Below are 22,654 nucleotides of genomic sequence, written 5' to 3' on the forward strand. Positions count from 1 at the left end.
AGGCAATCAAAACACTAATTTATTATTTTGTTTATATTTTTCCCAGCTCTTATCATGACATAGCATTATGATCAATAATTCAAAATTTTTATTATTTAGCATGGTATTAAACAATCTATCGTGCCGTCCTTGGTGAGTTTAACCCTTTGCAAGCTGTTAATAGCATCCAAAAATCGAATTTGTGTTTTAGTCGCGTTTTTCCCAACTGATTAAAACAAAAAATTTAATACAAAACTACACTTGTAGTCATAATATACCAATTTCGATATATTTAAACATTCCGTTTCTGAATCATAGCGTTTACATGTTTCTGAAAAAACAGATGGTCGATCCCTTGTCGAATTTGGCTCAAATTTTGATACGTGTCTACGGTGTAGACGTTAGCTGAATTTTCTTTCCCCTTTGTATTTGTCGTATTAAATCATATTTGAACAGCTGGATTGATAGAATTTTATATTAAAATCATATACCGTTTCAACCGTCTAGCTCAAATGAGTTATCCTTGTAACAGACAGACGGACATTTTCCAAAAATGTGTCTATCGAACTCGGGGAGGTCTAAAACGTGCAGATTCATCAAAATAATGAGCTCATTTTTTTATGATTATAATATTTTCTTTATATTACATATAAATAAAAAAAAATATCACTTTCAAACTTTTCTTGAATCTTGGCAATTTTTATTAATTTACTTGCTTAATTTTTAACAATAGCTTGAAATTCAGACCGTTTCCAGTGTTTCATCAGATATATAATCATGTAATTTTCTTCTGTTGTTGAAAGATATAGATAAAAGTTACAATATTGCGTTAAGTAGATGTACCGGACATTTTAAGACTGGTCTCCATTAGAATATTTCATATAAGAAATGAACATAGGATATGCAAGGCAGTTAATATAATACGGTCATAATGCCTGACAGTTTGGTAGATTCATGTTCATGAAAATATACTATAACGGGAATTAAATATCATGAACATCTGAGAACATTCAAAAGCAACTATGTGATGAATAAAAAAAATTAAAGTTGAAAAAACACAAAATTTAGAAGAAGCACATTTACTTATTTAATAGCTCTAGAGTGTTGCGGGACTGATCCGTCATTAGAAAAGTTCATTAAGCAATGAACAGAACATATTAAAATCATTTAAAATAACGCGGCTTTGATATTTGTCAATTTAACATACACACGGGCATGAAATTATATCTAACTGAAATTAAATTCAACCAATATCCCTAGCAAACCAGCTGGTCATCAAAGGAGGCTAGTTTTAAATGCATAGATTATTTAATGGATTCTCATTGGAATCATAAAATTATATCTAACTGAAATTAAATACAACCAATATTCCGAGCAAACCAGCTGGTTACCAAAGGAGGCTAGTTTTAAATGCACAGATTATTTAAGGATTTAATAGATTCTCATTAAAATCATAAAAAAAAAAAATATCAACGAGAGTCATCTCCTTAATGCATTCTCATATACTCTCTAATAAAGGCGTGATTTTTCGTGTATAAAATTTTAGACCTCGGGCAAAACCATGAACACCACGAGTGCTCAGATTTTTCTTTTCAAATTTCCACATTCTATATTGTAGAATATACTAAACGAAGAAAACCCATTGTGCATTTTGGATGTCCCACCTATTTTGATTGAATGAAATCAAAATTCCGCAACAACCTCGCATCAAAATTTTATTAATCTAAGTCGTTTCATTTGTTTTGTTTTTTTAATCCCCTCGCGCGCGTGTGTATTGTTATCGTGTTTCCAGAATGAGAATTAACTGCTTTTTGAATTATTGTGCTTATGTCTGTGCGAAAATACAGACTGGAAGACAGTCAACACCAATAGAGATTCAGCTCAAAATTTTATACGCATGTGCATTTTATATGCTAAATCTGTGCACCAAATTTTATCTGTCTTGTTTTTAACATGTCGTAATTATCATTTTCATTTGTTCTCAGGCAGGTAGGCTAGCAAACCATTTTATCTGACCAAAAAAAAAAAAAAAAAAGGCTAGACAGACTTCTTTTGAATGGATTTCTTTCAAAATTTGGTGGACATCTATAAATTTCTAGGTTACAACATTCTTTTGTTATTGCTTTCATAAACAAACTGACAGACAGAAATGATGCCACAAACGTGCCTTACTAAATTCGGGGAGATCTAAAATTCGGAATACGTCGAAATCCCTATGTTGAATTTTTTGATTGCAATAATTTTTCCGTGTAAATAAGAAAGTGAAAAAGCATTTACTTGCCATCACGAGAATGTTTTCTGTGTTTACATAAAGCAACCAATCAATCCACGTGATTGAATCAGCGGGTTTTTCTTTCATTATTCACAGTCACATGTGTGTTGCTCTTTGAAATATGTGTGATCAGGAACATCAAACACAAATAATGCGTTGCTTAACGGTAAATATCGTTTCTTCTATTATCCAGTACATTTATTTGTAAGCGAAAATTATCTTGTTGCTAAAAATAAAAATTTTGACTCTTATTTATAAAAAGTAACGACAAGATATTCAGTCACTTAATTTTTCGAATTCTCGTAAATCATTTTTACTTAATCATCATTTAATTGTGTATGTATATTTTTATTGAAGAAATAATTCATTCAAGAGACGCAGAAACTGACATTCTATTTGGTAATCATACTTTTGATAAAATTAATCTATTTCACAATATCGATAGAATTAATCTATACTTTTCCATTATTATTTTTCTTTTTTAAATTTTGTCATTGTTATTATTATTGAATGTAATATTTTGAAAAACTTCTTTAAAATTGAAATATCTTTTCATACAAAGAAATAGAACGAGAGAATTTTTTAAAAATGAATGTGAATGAAGTTTTAGAAGGAGAAAAATTAATTTTCAAGGTATTTAATAAATTGCAGAAAATAAGTGCATTCTAGTTATGTTTTAAATTTTAAGATTTAAATATATTTATTTTAATTTTTTTATTAAAATATTTGATCATTTTATTCTGTACAATGTGAGTTATTGTTCATTTTATTTACACATTTTTTTTTTATCAATTTGTGTATTAGTATGTAATTATATATAAAATACATGAGACAACCTAAGACTAAACTAAGAAATTTGAAGTGTGAATGAATTTGAATAAAATTGTCTCTTATTGATTGCATTCTTCTTTGATTGAATATTTTATACTTGATTATTAAATAAACAATTCTTTATCATATATTAAGAATTTTTGTATGATTTCAGTCAAATTATGAAGGTCTTTTGGATTTTATTCAGTCTTTTTGTATCAGCTTGCTTGGGTAAAAAAATTAAAACTGCATCTGTAATATATGATCAGTTTTTGAAAAAATTCACCATCATTGATTTTGTTGCTGATAATTCAGTTGCTTATGGAGATTTTAAAGATGACATTTTTCTGACTGGGTGAGTTCAACTAATTTTTGTTTTTAAATGTTGTAATTTCTTTATTTCAATTTTTTATGGCATAATTATGAATTCTCATGGTGGTCTATTATATAGAATGTAATTAAAATTGTACTCTCGATAATAGGTAATTTTTATAAAGATTTATTTTATTTGTAGCTGTACATGTAAACTGGTTTATAATATTTTGAAGATGATAAAAGTAATAATTTAATTAATAGAAGTACATTATAATATTCCTATATCAGTTTTGTAAATAATTCCTTAAGGAGTTCTATCAAACTGTTTTAAAAGTATTTTAATATCACTATTGTTTCTCAATTTTGATTCTTATTAGATGTAATGAATCAATTTAAATTTCACAAGTGGTTAAAGTTCAAAATAATATGTGATAAATAAGAAAATATATAGTTTAAAAATTAATAAAATTATTTTAGAAAGAAATGAATTAAAGATGCATTATTTTAATATATCCTATTTGATATTTTAATATAAATATTAGAACTTCCATATTCAAATTCTGTAACAATATAGTACTTTCTTTGTGTAAGTTCATTTTACTCATGACAAATCATTTCTTATACAATTGGACACTTCAGTAAATTTAATATATTTAATTTTGTATAATTAATTTATCTAAATTCCATTTATACATAACATTTCCACTTATATCTTTTCTAAAATTTCTAACGGATCTACATGTCTGATTAAAAAAAATTTACCAAAAATAGATATTTTTTTTATTCAGTAATGTTAAATGATATTAATATTGCAAGATCTGTCTTATTCATATTCTTACTGCAAATATTTTAATAAATCTTAATCTTTTTGAAACTTTTCTGAAATTAATATAATTTTTTAGGAAAAATTATTGGTTATTCTAATTTTATGTTTAATATTTTGCATAATAGTTGTTAAAAATTTGTTTCAATGGAATTTGCTTTATAGGTGGTCTTATTTACAAATAAAAAGTAATAAATCCTTTCCTGATCCTGTACAAGCTTATACAGCTGGTCTTGTAGAAGGATTCTTGACTGCAGATCTATTGGAGAAACATTGGTATAATGTTATTGCTGACTACTGTACTAATGATGAAGCGTTTTGTCATCGTTTACAAGATTTTCTTCAGAAAAATTTGGATTTCATAAATAAAAATATTGAAGCTAAAAGGAATTATGATTCATATTGGCACCATGTAAGTGTTAATATAAGGTTTGTGTTTAAAAATTCTAACTATATGAGATCTATATTTTTTCTTTATTCTTTGATTATTATCTTTAATTCAATAAAGAGATTAAATGTTTAATTTTTCATTGACTTCTGTTTTTTTAAAATGTTTTTTTTATTTCTCCCAAAAGGATTTTTGGCTGATTTTTGTTTTAAGATAAAATGTTTCCAGTAAATATAAGTCTACATTAAGTTGATTTCAATTTCTTTTCTCTGTTAAATAATTTTTAATTGTAACATTTTATACCATTAAAAGCTATTTAAAAATTTAATATGGCATAATTTATGCCAATAATTTGATTACGTACATTTTGGAAATTATTTCATATTTAAATTCTTTTACACTATTCTGCAAATAATTATCACTTACTAGAATTCATCTTTAATTTTCAATTTTTTTTTTATGTGTGTGTGTGTGTGTTTATGCAATTATATTTAAAATGTGTTTAAATATTTTGAATCTTATTTCTTAAAAAATTGTATTTGTAAAATTAATCTGAATTATTTATCTTTTTAATCATTGAAACAACATTTCATTTTATAAAAAATTCAATTTTAATATTTTTATTTAATTTTTGCTTTTAAAAAATTTTGCAAAAGGAAAGGGAGAGATTAAAATCTGTTTTTAAATGGAAATTTTATTTATTTTTTATTATTGTTTTATCTTATTTGTGGTTCATATTTTCACATTGGAAAGACAACCTTTTCTCAAATTAATACATTAAAATTCCTATGTAATTGATTTGCTAAATATTATAGCTTATATTTCTGTTTTTCAGAGTTAATTAAAAAAATTGAAATTAGTTATTTCATTTTATTTTTGCACACAAATATTAAACAGCATAATTTGTATATTGTAATAGATTCATTGGTAAAATTGCAGTTATAAAATACATTTACAAATGTGAGATGAATTATATTTTAATATTTATTAATTATTAAAATTTTGTATTGGAACAATTTTTTTTCAAGAACTTTTTATAATTCTGGCGAAATCCAGTTCCTTTAATGTGACAAAAGTCATATTTTGTCTTTTATTTTTGTCATATGTTATGATATATTGTTCTATTGCAGGTAGCTCTAACTCTTGAGCAGTTACATGGCTTAGAGGAAGGGTTTAGAAACAAAACCAGTCATCCATCTACAGATGTAAATGTTATGGGTTTAATGTGAGTTAATAATTCTTATAATATAATCATATATTTAATTAGTTTTAGTACTTTTCTTAAAATTCTGCTTAAAATTTTTGAAACTATCAAAAGGATAAAAAAGTGTTACTTATATTGTTTTCATATTCAATGAATTATAATTGTATCAAATTAGATTATTGTTTGAAGTAATTTTGTTTATTGTTATAAAGTTTGTTCTTAAAATTAAGTATTCTTTAAATTAATATTTTATTATTTCTTTATTCCAGAATATTATCTAAATATCATTGTTTATTTGTTTTCATAGGTTGATTTTTGCATGTGTTTCATTTATATTTATATATACATTAGTTCAATAATGCAAGTTTCTTGTATTATGTATACAATGAAATCTTGCCTTATATAAGCGAATCAGTTTATTTTTGTTGATTTTTTTTTTAGGTTATTGAATATCTTAGGTGATTTGGATGATCTTGAAGTAGTTTTAAATAAAAAGAAGGTTGCAAAAGCATATGGTAGTGGTTCATGTTCTGCTTTAGTGAAAATTCTTCCCAATAATAAGGATATCTATTTTGCTCACAGTACTTGGACATTTTATAATAGAATGCTGAGAATTTTAAAAAAATATAATCTGCAGTTTCATACTTCATTAAATGCTAGTAGGTTTTTTTTTTTTTTTTTCTTCTTTTCTTTTTCACTTCAAATGTTATGATTTAAAAAAATAACCATTGAGAAAATGTATTATTAAAGCTTGGGCTGCATTGGAATAATTATTTGGTATAGTTGGAAGTCATATGACTATTAATCCTGTCAATCAACTCTTTAACATTTATCATGGAATAGTAGGCCAATAGTACATTTTCTTGTGAAATTGCATAGCTTTCTATAATACTTGTTTCAGTGCAATTGAAGAAAATTTACTCAACATTTAAGAACTTCATTAGTTATAATCTCCCTGACTTTTGTTTTTCTACTTTTATATGTATTAAAAATACATTTCATATACTTATTTACTAGAAAAGAAAGCTAAAATAATATACAATAGAATACCTACTGTCCAATGTCAACCAAGCACTTACTTGATGACCAGATTGTTTCTTCTTTCTTTGTGTGTGTTCTTATAAAGTCTATGAATTTTTTAGAAAAATATATAAATAAGAAATTTGTATATTTGTATTTTTATATTTTCATGTAAAAATGGTATTGTAAATGTGTCAAATTCTCATTTTGATGACAACTAGACTGTGATAAAATTCGGCATTTTCTTTAAGTATAAACATTAAAAAAAATAGTTTTGTTTTATTCAGGTATATTTCAATATCAAAATAAAACATAGTTGAAAGAATATTAAGTAACTTAATTAAACTTCAATTCAAAGCAGGTAAAAAATCAGAAATCAGGTTTATTGCAGAATTTTAAAAAAGCAAGTAATAAATTCAGGCGTTAGCTAACTAAAATTTCATATTTTAAAAAAATCAACAAAATGTGCCTTTTTTCCTCCTGTTCTCAATAACTAAATTAATAAAAGCAGCAATACTTTAAGTCTTAAGCAGATATTGCTTTAAAAATTATGTATATTTTTTGCTTCTATCCCTTGTGTAGAATTTATTTTTTTAACTGCATGGCAGTTATGCAATATATTTAAATGATTAAAAAATATATATAAAATCTGCAGTAATCGTAATTCTGAATAAAGATAATCCATTAAAAAGTTAATATCAACTTAATTGACTTCCATTTCTTAACTTTTACCTAGAATCTTTGTTAACTCACCATTTGATAAATAACAGTTCAAATATTCTTACTCAAGCCAAAATAGTTAAAACATCAATCAATAAAAGACTTGATAAAACTGGCTGAATAACATATGTACCCATATTTTCAATCTCTCTAGAGCAACTTTTAACTGATTAATTGTTTGATAAAATAAATAAATAATAAATCATTTTTTTGTGAATGTATTAAGTTTGAATTAATTTTAGTGGAAATTAATCTTAGTTAACTAAAAGAAAATAAATGATAATCAAATAGTTATAGTTTTAGTATATACTTTTCACCATTGGCAATCAGTTAGTTTTCTGGGGTTACTGGTTACATATAATTTCACTAAAATCATTTGGTTACCATTCCATCAATTTGTCAGATATTAAAACTGTATAGTTTTAATTCTGCTGCATATGTTCTGTTTATTGTATACATGAACCTTTCCAATAGAGGCCAGTTCCATGACATCATAATTTTATTAAAGACTTAATATTCAGTTGATCTGGATTCTAATTTTTGCAGTATTGTAACTTTTATTTTTCATTATTTTTGTAAACTACTCAACAATAACACTAAAATAACACTACTATACAAACAATAACACTACAACAATAAACTTCACTACTATATTTAGCAGATCCTTCTTTAATTTTTAATAATGAGAGAAAATTATGAGAATAAATATTTAATGAACTAATAAAAACTATTTGAATCTCAGAGTAACAATGTAATCTATTCTTGGAATATATATATATATATATATTATTTAAAAATTTGCCAAAATTCAGAAAAACTTTGCACTAGTATTAAATTGGTGTCATTTAAAAGATAAATTTTAAGATGAGAAAATCTTTTTTATGTATAATATTTTCAGAGGTTACAAGATAAAAAAAATTAAAATTTTACTTAATTTTTAATTTAAAATTCTAATTAATTTTTTTTAAAGGCTGTGAAAATCCATATACTTACCCACCAAAGTATTTAGATGCTAAGTTTGAAAGCCCGAAGTCAGACAGTCTGACTTCAGTATCTACCCACACAAACACATTCATCTTTTTTATGGGTAGATATATGTAATATAGTTTTTGATTTCAGGAGATGGAAACATGAATCTCTTGAACAGTATTCTTAACAGTATAACTTTTATTCTTTATGATGTTATGGAAGGAATTAAATTTTTATCTATTATCAAAATATAGAGCAAAGACCAACAGGAAATGCAGATTAAAGAGAAGGCAGGGAATATATGTAAAGCTTATATAATTTCAGGAGGGAATTCGTTAAAACAACACTTTTAGAGTAGCACATTTTAGAATTATCATAAGAAAGTAAAAGCCTGTGCAATTCAGAAATTAAAGTAAAGGTGAAGTTCAAATGATAATTACTTTTAGATTGCACATAATTTAAAATTATCACACACTCACAAAATGAAAATATAAAAACATTATATATATAATCTTTTTTCAATTAAAAAGCCCTTGTTTCATGTTTCTTTCTACAGGTTCTCCTTTAATACCTGGTCATACAAGTACATTTTCTTCACAACCTGGTGTGATTTATTCACATGATGATTTTTATCTTCTTTCATCTGGCCTAGTAAGTTATATAAATTAATAATAAAATTGTATTTATAATGGTTTATTATTAAATTTGAAGCAATAACAATATTTTCTCTTATAACTACTTTATTCTGCTCTCTCTCTCTCTCTCTCTATATATATATATATATATATATATACACTGCGTAAAAAAAGTAGAAGGACAGTGTCTTTTTGCCAATTAATATCTCTTATTTTCTCCTAACTACCAGATATTTATGCAGATTTAGTTTAATGACTCTTGTTTTCATTTTAGGCAAAAATTAAACATCTACCACTAATATTATTAAGAAAATTAGTATATATAATTTCCGATGTTTAAAAAAAGTAGAAGGACACTTGTTAATATATTTAATTTAGTGAGTTATTCTTTATTTAGATAGTGATTTTGTACTTTGTTTATCCTTTTCAGTCAAAAAAATCTAATTTGTTTAAAAGTTACGTTGTTTCTCCGTTCTCAGAAATGCCTAAAAGAATACCTTTGAACGATTTTCAAAAAGGGCAAATTTCCACATATCAAAATGATGGTAAAGGTGTCATAGAGATTGCTCGATTGTTGCAGGTGAGCCCCAATACAGTTTCAAACTTTATCAGAAATCCTTATAAAAATGGAAATAAAAGGAAGACTGGTAGACCGAAGAAGTTAACACTACGTGATGAAAGAAAACTTGCTCGTGTGCTGAAGAAGAACAAAGGAATTGTTTCAAAGGCAAGAAATCAAGCAGGACTTAATCATGTGACGAAACAAACATTTTACAACTATATTAAAAGATCTAAAAAATGCATTTTCAAAAAACGGAAACATCATCCTAAGTGGAAACAAGTTCACATTGATAACCGTTTAGCCTGGGCTAAGGAGCACATGTCCTGGACTACAGAATGAACTTCTGTGATATTTTCCGATGAAAAGAAATTTAACTTAGACGGTCCAGACGGATATCAGCACTACTGGCATTGTGTGGGGACTGAAGGCGAATACTATTCAACACGACAAATGGGAGGAGGGAGTTTAATGGTTTGGTTGGCTGTTGGATACGGAGGAAGGACAAGTCTGGTTTTCTTAAATGGTAGGCAAAAACATACAGACTACATTCAAGTGCTAAATTCCGAGCTTCTTCCTTATGCCTCTGACATGGGGGGTGAAGAGTGGAAGTTTCAGCAAGACGGAGTTTCCATTCACACCGCGACTGGAGTCAAAAATTGGTTCCTAACAAATAATGTGGATGTTTTACTATGGCCAGCCAAAAGTCCTGACCTTAATATAGTGGGAAACATCTGGGCAATGCTAGTTCATCGAGTTTATGCTGATGGAAGGCAATTTGATTCGCAAACTCAGCTTCGAGAAGCATTGAATGACTCGTGGGACAATTTTTGTCAAACTGAAATTCAAACTCTATACAATTCACTTCCAAACAGAATATTTGAAGTTATAAAGGCCAATGGGAAGACCATTCCTTATTAAAGTCACTATTTTTTCATTCATTATAATGCTGTCCTTCTACTTTTTTTACAAAGTTTCAAAAAAGAGAAACTATTTTTGTTGCCATTAATATTTTATGTTTGAACATCAGAATTCTGATGTTAAAATTGTATTTTTGAAATATTTGTTAAATGTTTCTAATAAAAATTTTTAGTAAAAATAAAATATTTTTCGGTTATTGTTACAAAATCAAGTGTCCTTCTACTTTTTTTACCCAGTGTATATATGTGTGTGTGTGTGTGTTTCATAAATAGTAAAAATAATATTACATCATTACAAATGCATGTTAATGACAGTTATCTACAAGCTGCTTACTACATACTGAACTACAATGAATTGATCAGATAATGAAAATTTGTACTGATAAAGTTTTATTGCTATACAAAATCAATTATTTTTTATTAACTTTATTAATAAATTTTTATGCTCATCATATCCATTTTTTATTTAGCATTTGAAGAATATTGCATAATAAGTTTCTTTTTAGGCTAGTTTTAGTTAGAGTTTGCCTTAATTTCAAAGCGTTTTTGCCTTCAAATTTCATCTTAATGAATTGTTCATAAAGCATATCAAGTAGAAAAATCTTTTGAAAATTTATAAATTTAATATTTTGTATTTATAATTTGAGATATTTTAAGTTAACATAGGTACACTGGATAACTCAATTCGCAAGTATGAATAATAAGTATTGGACATAAAAATAGTAGAATGTTTTTGTTCTTGTATTTATCTGTTCACTTCCTTATCTCTCCATCAAAGTGAAAATGAATTGCTTCATTATTGGAATTCAGAATCCCAAGTTTTGATTTTTGCTGTGATGATACAGTTAACATGTTATTACTGTAGGAATTAAAAACAAAAATTATTTTACAATGATTGAATGTTTCAATACAGTAGCTCTTAAATAACATTGTATGACAATATGTATTTTGTACTATCAAAAAATAGGAATTACCTTATCATGTGTTCATTTTCTTCTGTTTTATTGATTTTTATTTCTTCTTGATTTTGTAAAGGAAATTATCACAATAGCAAAAACCTGACTTTCATAATCAATTCTAGGTTTTAAGTTGTAGATATGTATATTATGTGTGTATGAATTGAACCTGAGGAATTTAATTTAAAAATTTATATGTATGTATGTGGTGCTTCAGCAGATGGAAATTTATTGCTTTTAGAAGTGATCTCTGTAAAATCATTATAAGCCTGTAATTTTGTAAACAGAAAAAAAAAAGATTATAAAAATTAAAAAATATTTAAGGAATACTTAAATAAGTATATATGATAAATAATTGCAGTATTAAGTATAAGCAGCAATAAAAATTCAAAATAGTTTATCTTTGATTTATAAGAAACTGAATGTTCTAAATAAATCTGCAATTTCAATGGCTTGTTCTTGGGATATTTGGTACTTACATATTAACGCCACCGCAGCTACAAATTTGGCGGTTTTTGTGCCGCTAATCTACACCTAAAATTTGTGCAACAAATCATAAAATAAAACACTTTATTTAAAATCAAAACATTGCTCTTTATTGGTGCATTAGCACAAAAACCGCCACATCTGTAGCTGTGGTAGCGTTAATACGTAAGTACCAGATATTTTTTACTTGTTTGCAAAATGCGAGATATTTTATAGAATCGCATGTTAAAAAAATAGAATATGTTTCTAATATTTTCTAACAAAAATAAAATTTTTAAAGATCAGTTACTAGCTATATAATATGAAATAAAAGTAAATTTGTTACAAGTTTCTCTAAACATTTACCAAATGTTACATTTAGATAATACAGTTTTATATTGTAAGAAAAGTCCTTCATATCAATATCTACTTTTTATAGAAAGTTTTGGTCATATTATTGGAATTTGAGAACATAAAAAATTTGCCTTTTAAATTTAAAGATAAAAAAAATTCAATATGAATTTTTTTATAGGGTGCAATGGAAACAACAAATTCAAACCATAATGCAAGCTTATGGAAATATGTGACACCTAAAGGAATAATTTTAGAATGGCAACGAAATGTCATAGCTAACAGATTAGCTAAAAGTGGTAAAGAATGGGTGGCATTATTTGGACTAAAAAATAGTGGAACGTAAGTGTTAGTAAAATAATTTATTCTGAAAACATTTTTGAAATCGGGTAATAACTATGAAATTATTTCTTTTTGAATATTTTAATTTTAGTTACAATAATCAGTGGATTATATTAGATTTCAAAAAATTTCAACCTGGCAGACCTCTACAAGATGGATTATTGTGGGTGCTTGAGCAATTACCGTGAGTCTTTTTTAAATTCTATTCTAACTTGCTCTTGAATATTTCTATGTACAGCATTTATATGTATTTAAAAACTATATTTTTAAGTGTTTAATATGATTGTATATTTGTTAGCTCCTTTTTCATCATTTAAGAAAATCTTTTTTAATACCATTTATTGAGTTGTATGAAACTTTGTTTTAAAAATGTAGTTAATTAGATATGGGACAGATTATTAGTTTTTACATGATTTGTAAGAAAATAATTGCTTGCTTAAGAAATTTATTATGATATAATTATTGTAAATAATGAATATATATATACTTAACAACATATTTTATTTTATATTTTCTGATATTGTTTTAAATATACCATGCTAATTAAGTCTTAAAATTAATGTTTCTCACCAACCACAAAAAAATTTACATCAACCTTGAAAAACTCATCAAAAATCCTCCTTCTTCAACACTGCCAGAAATAGTAACAAGCAGCTTTTAGGTTGCAAAAAAAATTTTTTTTTTCCAATTATATTTGGTGAGTTATCACACAAAAATAATGCTATTTAGATGATTATACATTACTCTTTAGTCAGTAATATGCAAAAACTTATGTTATTTTATTAAGAATACCATACTTTGTTCGACTGATAATCAATCATGAAAAGAGACAGACTGAATAAAAATTAATCAAAATATAAATTTGGCTGTGCAGATAGTAAAATATGTAATCTAATTATTTAATAGTACACAGTATTGTGACATTTGTTGGGGAGGAATCTTAGTGTTTTTTCAAGTAATTTTTTAATAGTTTTGCTTTTCAAATTTTCTTTACATTGATTTCCTTAAAGGTCATTAGCTTTCCATGATAAGGAGAATAAGAGTGATATATAAATGTTATTTGTCTAGTCTTAAAAGAAGTTACAAAGATAAAATAGTAAAGCACTTGATTTTCATTTGAAACTGTTGATAGTGAAAAATGAATGCTACCTTATTTCATGTGCATAATTTATCCTTGCTATATTGCTGTCAATGTTGACCAAACTGTAATTATAAATTCTAATATACAAGTGAGAGTATTTATATTTAACTAATTTAGAACACAACATTCCACAATTTCAATTTAGCTTAAGAAAATATTCAGTTCCTAGGATTCACTGTGGTTTTGCAGTAAATACAGTTATCATGAAATTAAAAAAAAAATAATAATAATTTTTAACTAGTCAAAAAATATTTAAAATCTGTTATTTTAAAAAAGATAATTTTGTTTTATGAAATAAAAATTACTGACCAGAAAAATTCTAGTCTTAATGGGTAATATTTTTTTTTTGTCAAAATTCTATTGTATTTTGAATATTGATGAAAATTCTTTTTTCCTTATTAAAAAAAAGATACATAATTTATAGCTATAATTACTGTTCTGAAATTATCAGTATTAAATGTGATAGAATTTTATGCATTCAACTTCTAATTTTGTAGCTTTGGTAGAAATTTATCAAAATCTTGACGATTTTCATCCTGCTTGCTCCTGAATTTTGCCTAGAGTATGTTATTATGAAACTTAAAATTGCTATTAAATGAAGTTGGGAAAAAAATGTTTTTTAAGTTTATTTATTTACTTATGTATAACTGAATATATAAATGAATATAATCATAAAATACTTGAAAATCATTTGCAGAAACAGCCTTAATTATTTTTCTTCTTACAGGCTTAAATTTTTGATATTTACCAGATAGTGTTCTCACTTTCTTAGCATTCACGTTCCATATTTATTAGAAAAAAACTTAAATTCTTATTTAGGCATTTTTATTTTAAAATCTATTAGTAAAATATATACATAAAAGTTACCTCATTCATTGATGAATTTCCTGGCCACTAGGGTCACATACAGTTTGATAAAAAACAAACTTTATGTTCCTTATTGTCAAGTAAATAAGTCTGTAAAAAAAAATTCTAATTCAGTTAGTTATAAAATGTTATCTTTATCAAATGTAATTTGTCCTGTATATGTTTCATTACATTCATTTAGTTTGTGGTGACGCTTTATAAGTCAGATAACAGCTACGAGACATGAGAAATTTCTTTTGTCTAGTGATCTTGTTACTCGGCTACGAACCCAAAGGTTGCGAGTTCGATCCTCGCCTATCGCCAATAGCAACATTGGTGACCCGGACGTGATACGCAAAAAAAAAAAAAAAAAAAAAAAAAACCTTCATACAACTGTTGTAGCGTCCTCTACCAGACATAAATAAAATCAAAGCTGATAAATAATAATCAGCCAATAAAAAATGAAAAAAAAATGAAGCTGATAAACAATCGGCCAATAAATAAATGAAGCTGATAAATAATCAGCCAATAAATAAATGAAGCTGATAAATAATCAGCCAATTAAAAATAAAAAAATAATAAATGGATAAGGCGCAACAGCCAATATATCCCCAACAGCAAAAACAGGGCAAAATATCGTTCGTCTCACCTCCGATGCACTGAAGGGGGAGTAATGTGGTGACGCTTTATAAGTCAGATAACAGCTACGAGACATGAGAAATTTCTTTTGTCTAGTGGTCTTGTTACTCGGCTACGAACCCAAAGGTTGCGAGTTCGATCCTCGCCTATCGCCAGTAGCAACAAGTTTTTAAGAATTCGTTAAGGGATATTTATAAAACTGAATACCTGTTACAATAATATCATGTACAAATGCAGATGCTAGAGTGGTCTGGATTCATAATAAAAACACTACATTTCTACAAATTAATAAAATAATAAATATTAACATAAAATGAATTGTGAACCTATTAAAAATATATTGGATTATGAAATTAAATAATCCAATTTATTAAAAGAGAGGTCTCATAATTTGCACTATCTACGACCACAAAATATCAGAATTTATCACTGAGCTCATTCCAACTATAATTAATTTCTGTATATGAAAATGGTTATTTGATTGTGAGAACGTTGCAAGAACTTTTCAATTGTGCTTCAAAACTTTCCATTGATTATCTTTGTTCTAATTGTGTACCAGTACAAAATTTTATTTTGATAAATTTAACAAATTATTATTTAAAAAAATGTTCATTTTTTAAAAAGTCTTGGTGAGTCTGGGTATTGTCAAATATTTGGTTTGTTTTAAGGAGCGATAAGAATTCAAAGATAAGTAAGTAAAGTGCTAAAACTAATTGAGAAGCTTATTTTCCTAGTATCTGTTCCTCTGTCTATTACTTCATACCTCAAGTAGAAAAAAGATTTTATAGTATTAAAAAAAAAAAAAAAAAAAAAAAAAAAGAGGAAGGAAGATATTATGTGTTGAAAATTCACACAATTAAAGATCAAAATGTCAGAATTTATTGCTTTGAGACTTTGTTTTTTTAAACATGGGAATAAATTAGTGATCTGCCTTTTAAATTTAATTATATTTAGCATCTTAGCTTTTTTACCATACATCAAGTGTTATAATTAAAAATTTTTTTTTCCTTCTTTCCAGTGGATATTTACATAGTGAAGACATGACTGATGTTTTGAGGCAGCAAGGTTATTGGCCATCGTATAATGTTCCGTAAGTTTTAAATTTTAACATTATGAATGACTGCAAGTAACAAATAAGACGATTTGTTATAACAACACATACATAATATGCAATTGCTATGATATTCAGTTTTGCATTTCATGATATTCAGTTTTGCATTTCATATTGACATTTAATTTTTACATTTTATATTTTTTTGTAAGCATTTAAATGTTTAATGGCTGCTTAAATTACTTCACAATCAAAAGAAACAGAAAACACTCACCATAATATTATCTGGTTGTTTCTGAATGAAGTGATAAATTTTAGTTAGAGTGAAATATATTAATGAATGAATTTTTCATTGTAACTTAATTGAAATTATTTATTATAATTTTTCCCTAATATTTCTGGACCTTTATTTATTTATCTCAAGTAAAAAATATGACTGAATCTATTTAAATTTTACAAATAACAGAGTTACTGGTGTTAGGTAAATTCTTGACATCAAGAAAACTTTTTTATTTTGTTTTGTTGAAATAAAAATTCCTAACATCTAACAATTTTTAAACTGACATCTTCAAAAGTATAAAGAAATGATTTAAATTTAGTGAAACATTTCAAGAGAAATGTTAAAAAATATGTTGAGTAAATCCCGTGAATTACAAAGAAATTTTAAAATCTTGTGATATACAATTTTTCAAAGCTTGAAATTGATAGATTCTTTGTGTGTTCACTTACAGATATTTTAAAGATGTTTTCAATATGAGTGGAGCACAAATAGATGTCCTAAAGTATGGCGATTGGTTTACGTATGATAAAACTGCAAGAGCTTTAATTTTTAAACGTGATCACGGTAAAATTAAAGATATTCCAAGCATGATCAAATTAATGAGGTATGTTAGTCTAAAACTCTTTGGTTTTATTACAGCATTGTAAAATATTTCATATTTTTATGTATTTGTATATGAATAAGTCAAAGCCAAATTATTAAATAAGCAAACAACTGCTTTGAGATATTTTGCAGAGCCATGAAACCTCGATTTTCAGAGTAATTTAATTTTGTGTTTTTATTGAAATATGAAAACTGAGCATTTAAGTTTATTCAAATTAAAATCAAGTATTGTTTAAATTCTGAAATAATATTCTAGCAACATTTCTAACTAATTATCTTTTGTAAATTTTATATTCTATTACTTTGTAATTCTAAAAAAAATATGTTGCTTTATAATTAAAAAAAATATCTGATCCTATATAAAATGAAATTCAGATAGTGTTTAAAAGTTTAGTAATTTTTTCCTACTGTTCTGTGAAAAATTACATTTAAATTTTAATTTTTTATTATTTTATATGCAATTTATTGAAACCAAATCTCTTGAAGGATATTTCAATTTTTAAAATTTGCTACTTAAAACTGATTATATAATGTTTAAAATATATCTGACTGAAAATTGAGGAGAGGAAAGGAGTCTCCCTCCTTTTTTCCCCAAGACTTTCATTGGCTAAGGGCTCATAGAGTATTTAATCTAGTGCTGAAATGAATTTATATAAAAATGTAGGTCTTAAACTTCTAAATAAATCTATTCCTGTCAATTACAATCTCTTTTTCATTCTTATACATTAGTTCTCTATCTATTAAAATGGAAATGCATGGAAGGTAAGTGGGGGGAAAAAAAAGAATAAGCATAATAAAAACAAAATTTTTATTTTTAAAATGCAAATACTGTTTAATAGTTCTGTGGAATTTGAAGTCCAAAGAGTATCAAAAATATACTATGGAATTTTATTGGTTACACACAGTTGTAAATTAATTTCAATGAATTGTATTATTAGTACACTGCATATGAATAATATTTTTTTCCATTTCAAAAGTTCTTGGATTTATTCATAAGCTTTAAAATTAAATCTTGGACTATTAACAAATGATGCCTGCAAAGGCTCGTACACTTTAGTTCAAGTATTCAAGTTAGTTATTTGAAGTATTGTATGATTCAGAATAACATTTTAGTCTTAAATTTTGAATTTAATCATTTAGAACAATAACTGTTTCATAATAAAAAAATTTTCAATTTTTTAAAACTTTTATTAACATGTTAACCTATTATTTTTTTTTAATATTCCTGAACAACTGAGCATGCAAACAGATAATGCTGATAATATTATATATACTGTGCTGATTAATATTCTATTAAAAAATTTTTTTCTTCCTAAAATTATGAAAGACCACATGGCTAACATATATTTTATGGACTGATCATAGATACAATGATTACACCAATGATCCCTTATCAAAATGTAACTGCACGCCTCCATATAGTGCTGAAAATGCCATTTCTGCTAGAAGTGATCTCAATGCAATAAATGGGACCTATCCATTTGGTGCCTTAGGACACAAACAACATGGTGCTATAGATGTAAAGGTATTTTGTTTGAAACTTTATAAATAATCATCTGTTTTGTTTTTATATTTTTTCCACCATAAATTATACTATATTCTATTTGTTAATTTTTTACTATATTCATTACTAATTGTTTTTGGCGACCAGCTAGTTTGTTGGACTTATTGGTTACTAGCCGCCTTTGGCGACCAGCCGGTTCGTCAGTCTTAATGTTCGTTAAAATTTTAATAATTAAATATTTTATGCAATTTCTACTTTAATAGCTTCTTCATCAAAATATTTTAAAACTTCAAATTTTGATTATCCATATAATTCATTCATAATATTATAAAGGCCTTCAGTCATAACGTAATATGTATCTCTCTCATTTTCTGTTAGCACCCGTAGAATTTATGCTTTAAATTAAAGTGGAAAGAATTTATCTTCAATTAATATAATAATATTTTTTACTGAAACAAAGCATTTTTTTATAATCTGATAACTGAAAATAGAGTCACTCAGCGTTTAAACTTTATGGGCACTAAAGAATATCTTTTTAAATTTATGTAATATCTCAAGAGTTGGTCAACAAAATTTTCTTAGATTCATTATGAGCAGATCGATTAATTAACAATGTTTAAATTTAAATGCATCAAACACTAAGAAAATAAAACGAATCGTTTAAAATAAACGGTTGAAAACAGGTTTTAAAAAAACTACTTAAAAAACGATGTACTTAAAACTATAAGCATATACAAAAAATATATAACTAACATAAATACAATTTACTTACAAAAGCATGCAATTAACCCAAAAATAATTTAAATCATCCATTGATAACGTTGTCATGGCAACAATCAGAACAGAATGCGCATGCGTGAATTTTCTTCGCCGGTTGCGTAACGCAAATACGTGATTTTTTCTACGCCAGTTGGGGTAACGCTATGCGGATTAGAAATTTTTAATTTCCTTTATTCTGTTTTATTTTAATTCAAAAGTACTTCAGAATGAATCTGAAAGATTGATTCATTAACAATGTTTAATTTTAAATGCATCAAACATTAAGAAAATAAACAGAACCGATTGAAATAATCCGCCGAAAAATTTTAACCCTAGCCTCATTACTGTTGGGAGAAAAAAAAAACTGGAGCCTTTCTCGTTTGGCGCTGGGGATAATGGAAGATTTTTTTTTCGGAAAAGTTGGCGGTGGGGAAAATGGAAGATTTTTTTGGCGGGAAAGTTAGTTTTTAATTAATAATTAAAATTTCAAAAAAAGGGACCCCAGGTGCACATTCCCGACCTCTAAGGTATACATGTACCAAATTTGATAGCTGTATGTCAAATGACCTGGCCTGTAGAGCGCCAACACACACACACACACACACACATTGAGCTTTATTATAAGTATAGATTTTTAATTTTAATTAAAATTTTTAGATATCACTTCATGACCGTGATTTTTATAAATGATCAGATATGAAAAATGATTAAAATAACACTGCTTTCTGTTCATTCTATGCATGAATCTTTCTATCTATGGAGGCCAGTCTGTAGGAAATCTATCTTCTAAATTTAGCAGTATTGTAATTACATTATAAACTATCCAAATTTAAATAGAATCCTTCTTCTTTAGCTTTCAACTATGAAATAAAACCACATTATTAAATATTTGATGAAACAATAAAAATAGTTTGAATTTCAGTTCAAAAATGCAGTCTGTGTAGTAATTCGATCTTAATGGCTTGCTTCTTCAGCAAAAATTTTAACACTTCAAATTTTGACAGTCATATAATTCATACTATATTATAAGCTTTACATTGTTCTTTTCTTTGTGCTATGCAATTTCCTAATTTTCTGTTTACATTCTTATACATATTACATGAAAGAGCAATAGTGCTTGAACTCATTAAAAAGCAGAATATACAGTTTAAAATTTTCATGCTTATTTGATTTTGAAATTCAAACTTAAATGTGTATACTACAAAATTCAAAAATTTTATTAAAAGCAAATTATTAAATTATTATTATTTATTTAAAGTGAATGCGAATTATGAAATTATTTTACTAAAAGCGAATTAAGTCTCATATTGAAACTTACTTAATATTAGCCACTTTTGATGACTGCTGGTTGTACGATTTGATTGCTAAAATTTCCAATTAAATATTTTTTGTAACTTGCTCTTGATATATGTTTTAGCAAAGTAATTTTTTTCTATTAAATCTGTCATAATACTTGCTCTTCAAGAACAAGTAACCTCAAGTTTCTGTTTTTCAAATTTGACAGACATGTAAAAATCTATTATTTTTACAGTTTTACATTGTTTTATTCATTGTGAATGCATCTCCCTAATTTTCTGTCACCTTAACTAAAATGTAGACTTTGAAATTTGAAAAAGAGAAGTGTTTAAATTTCAACTAATATAAACACTTCCTAAGTGAAACTAAATAAATTTATTTAAAATATAAAAACAGAAAATAAAATAACTAAGCTTTAAAATCAATTCTCATGTGCATTACAGAAATTTAAATTCATATAAATTTCATTGTTTAGTAGTGAAGCTAAACCTTAATTTAATTACAATCAATTTTTTAAAAAAATGTCAAACTTAAGTCTACTTATTAAAAAATAAACCATAATTTCATACTAACATCATCAACAATGGGAGAAAAAACCAGTATCTAATATTAGTAACAACAATGAAAACTACTTGAGTTTCTCTTGAAGAATGAAATATATCGTCGTAAAATATAATTCTAAAATGGGGAAAAATTATGCAGCTTAAAACTTAATATCATTAAAAAGATTTTTATTTTTAATTTTAAGACAATGTAAAAAATCATGTTTATGCTATTATTTTGGGAAGTTATCTCCAAAATGTCTCCATTCACTTACAAAATAAATAAAAAGATTGAGGTGACATTCTCACCTTCCAAAATATTTATGTGCCAAGTTTGACAATTGTTTATTTATGTGATGTCAAACAATTCAGCATACAGAATGACTATTTTTCCTTTATTATTCCTATGCATACATTCTCCTTTATTATTTGTAGATATGCTAAAAATTATTTAACATTCAGCTAATAATATTGACATTTTATTTATTCTGTATGCAGAAATGATTTGTTTTTAGAGCAGTGTAAAAAGAAAGGATATATATATGTATGTATTTCAGAATTAATGTAATTAGAAAGTAAAATAAAGTTATTCTGGATAAATAATTCTGAAACATTTTATTTTTACAGTTAACATCATACGAGATGTTCAAAAATTTGGAATTTGTTGCAATTAGTGGACCTACTTATGATTCAGTGCCTCCTTTTCAGTGGAGTAAAAGCGATTTTGATAAAACAGTTAGGCATACTGGTCACCCAGACTTGTGGAAATTTGAACCAGTAGTTCATAAATGGTTATAACTGTATTTGTAAGTAATACTGATATATAATTTTAACTGTGATAATTTTTTAATTAAGATATTTCTCTAGTATAGTGTAATAATTGTATTTTCATATTTAAATTTAATGTATTCGGGCAACATTCTTCAATGATTGCATTGGAAAATATTAAAAGCATTCCTATGATAGACTTGGCCTGATGTAATTTATTTTGCTTCCGCTTACACTTTCAGAATCTATAAGCATATCTTTTTTCTAAGCTCTCTTAAAAAAATATTATGTACAGTGTGGTAGGGATAAAAATGACATTTCTATACATATGTACAGATAAAAAACTGGCAGAATAAAACTTCTCAAATTTATAGTACATTTGAGAATATATTTGCAAGGCATAAACTTATTTATTCTGAATTGAAATACTAAAATTAAGAAAACGCCACTTTTTATATGAAATATAAATTTCATTTTCATCAAAACAAAATCTTCAG

At 26.0% G+C, this 22,654-nt stretch overlaps 1 protein-coding gene across 2 annotated transcripts; it reads left to right on the plus strand.

The window, feature by feature from the left end:
- Window positions 1-2,340: 2,340 nt before the first annotated feature.
- Window positions 2,341-22,354, plus strand: LOC129976734 (putative phospholipase B-like 2). Of its 2 annotated transcripts, none has more exons than XM_056090453.1 (12): window positions 2,341-2,417; window positions 3,237-3,416; window positions 4,365-4,611; window positions 5,718-5,812; window positions 6,233-6,450; window positions 9,057-9,151; window positions 12,568-12,728; window positions 12,820-12,912; window positions 16,373-16,444; window positions 17,137-17,289; window positions 18,654-18,813; window positions 22,017-22,354. In XM_056090453.1, exons 2-12 carry the CDS (start codon window positions 3,244-3,246, stop codon window positions 22,185-22,187), a joined length of 1,638 nt encoding a protein of 545 aa, XP_055946428.1. In that variant the 5' UTR covers window positions 2,341-2,417; window positions 3,237-3,243; the 3' UTR covers window positions 22,188-22,354. The 2 variants fall into 2 exon arrangements, with proteins under 2 accessions (XP_055946428.1, XP_055946425.1); XM_056090450.1 differs by lacking the exon at window positions 2,341-2,417 and adding an exon at window positions 2,479-2,650.
- The last annotated feature ends 300 nt before the right edge of the window (window positions 22,355-22,654 follow it).

The sequence above is a fragment of the Argiope bruennichi genome, chromosome 7 (genome assembly GCF_947563725.1).
Source record: "Argiope bruennichi chromosome 7, qqArgBrue1.1, whole genome shotgun sequence".
NCBI lineage: Eukaryota > Metazoa > Arthropoda > Arachnida > Araneae > Araneidae > Argiope > Argiope bruennichi.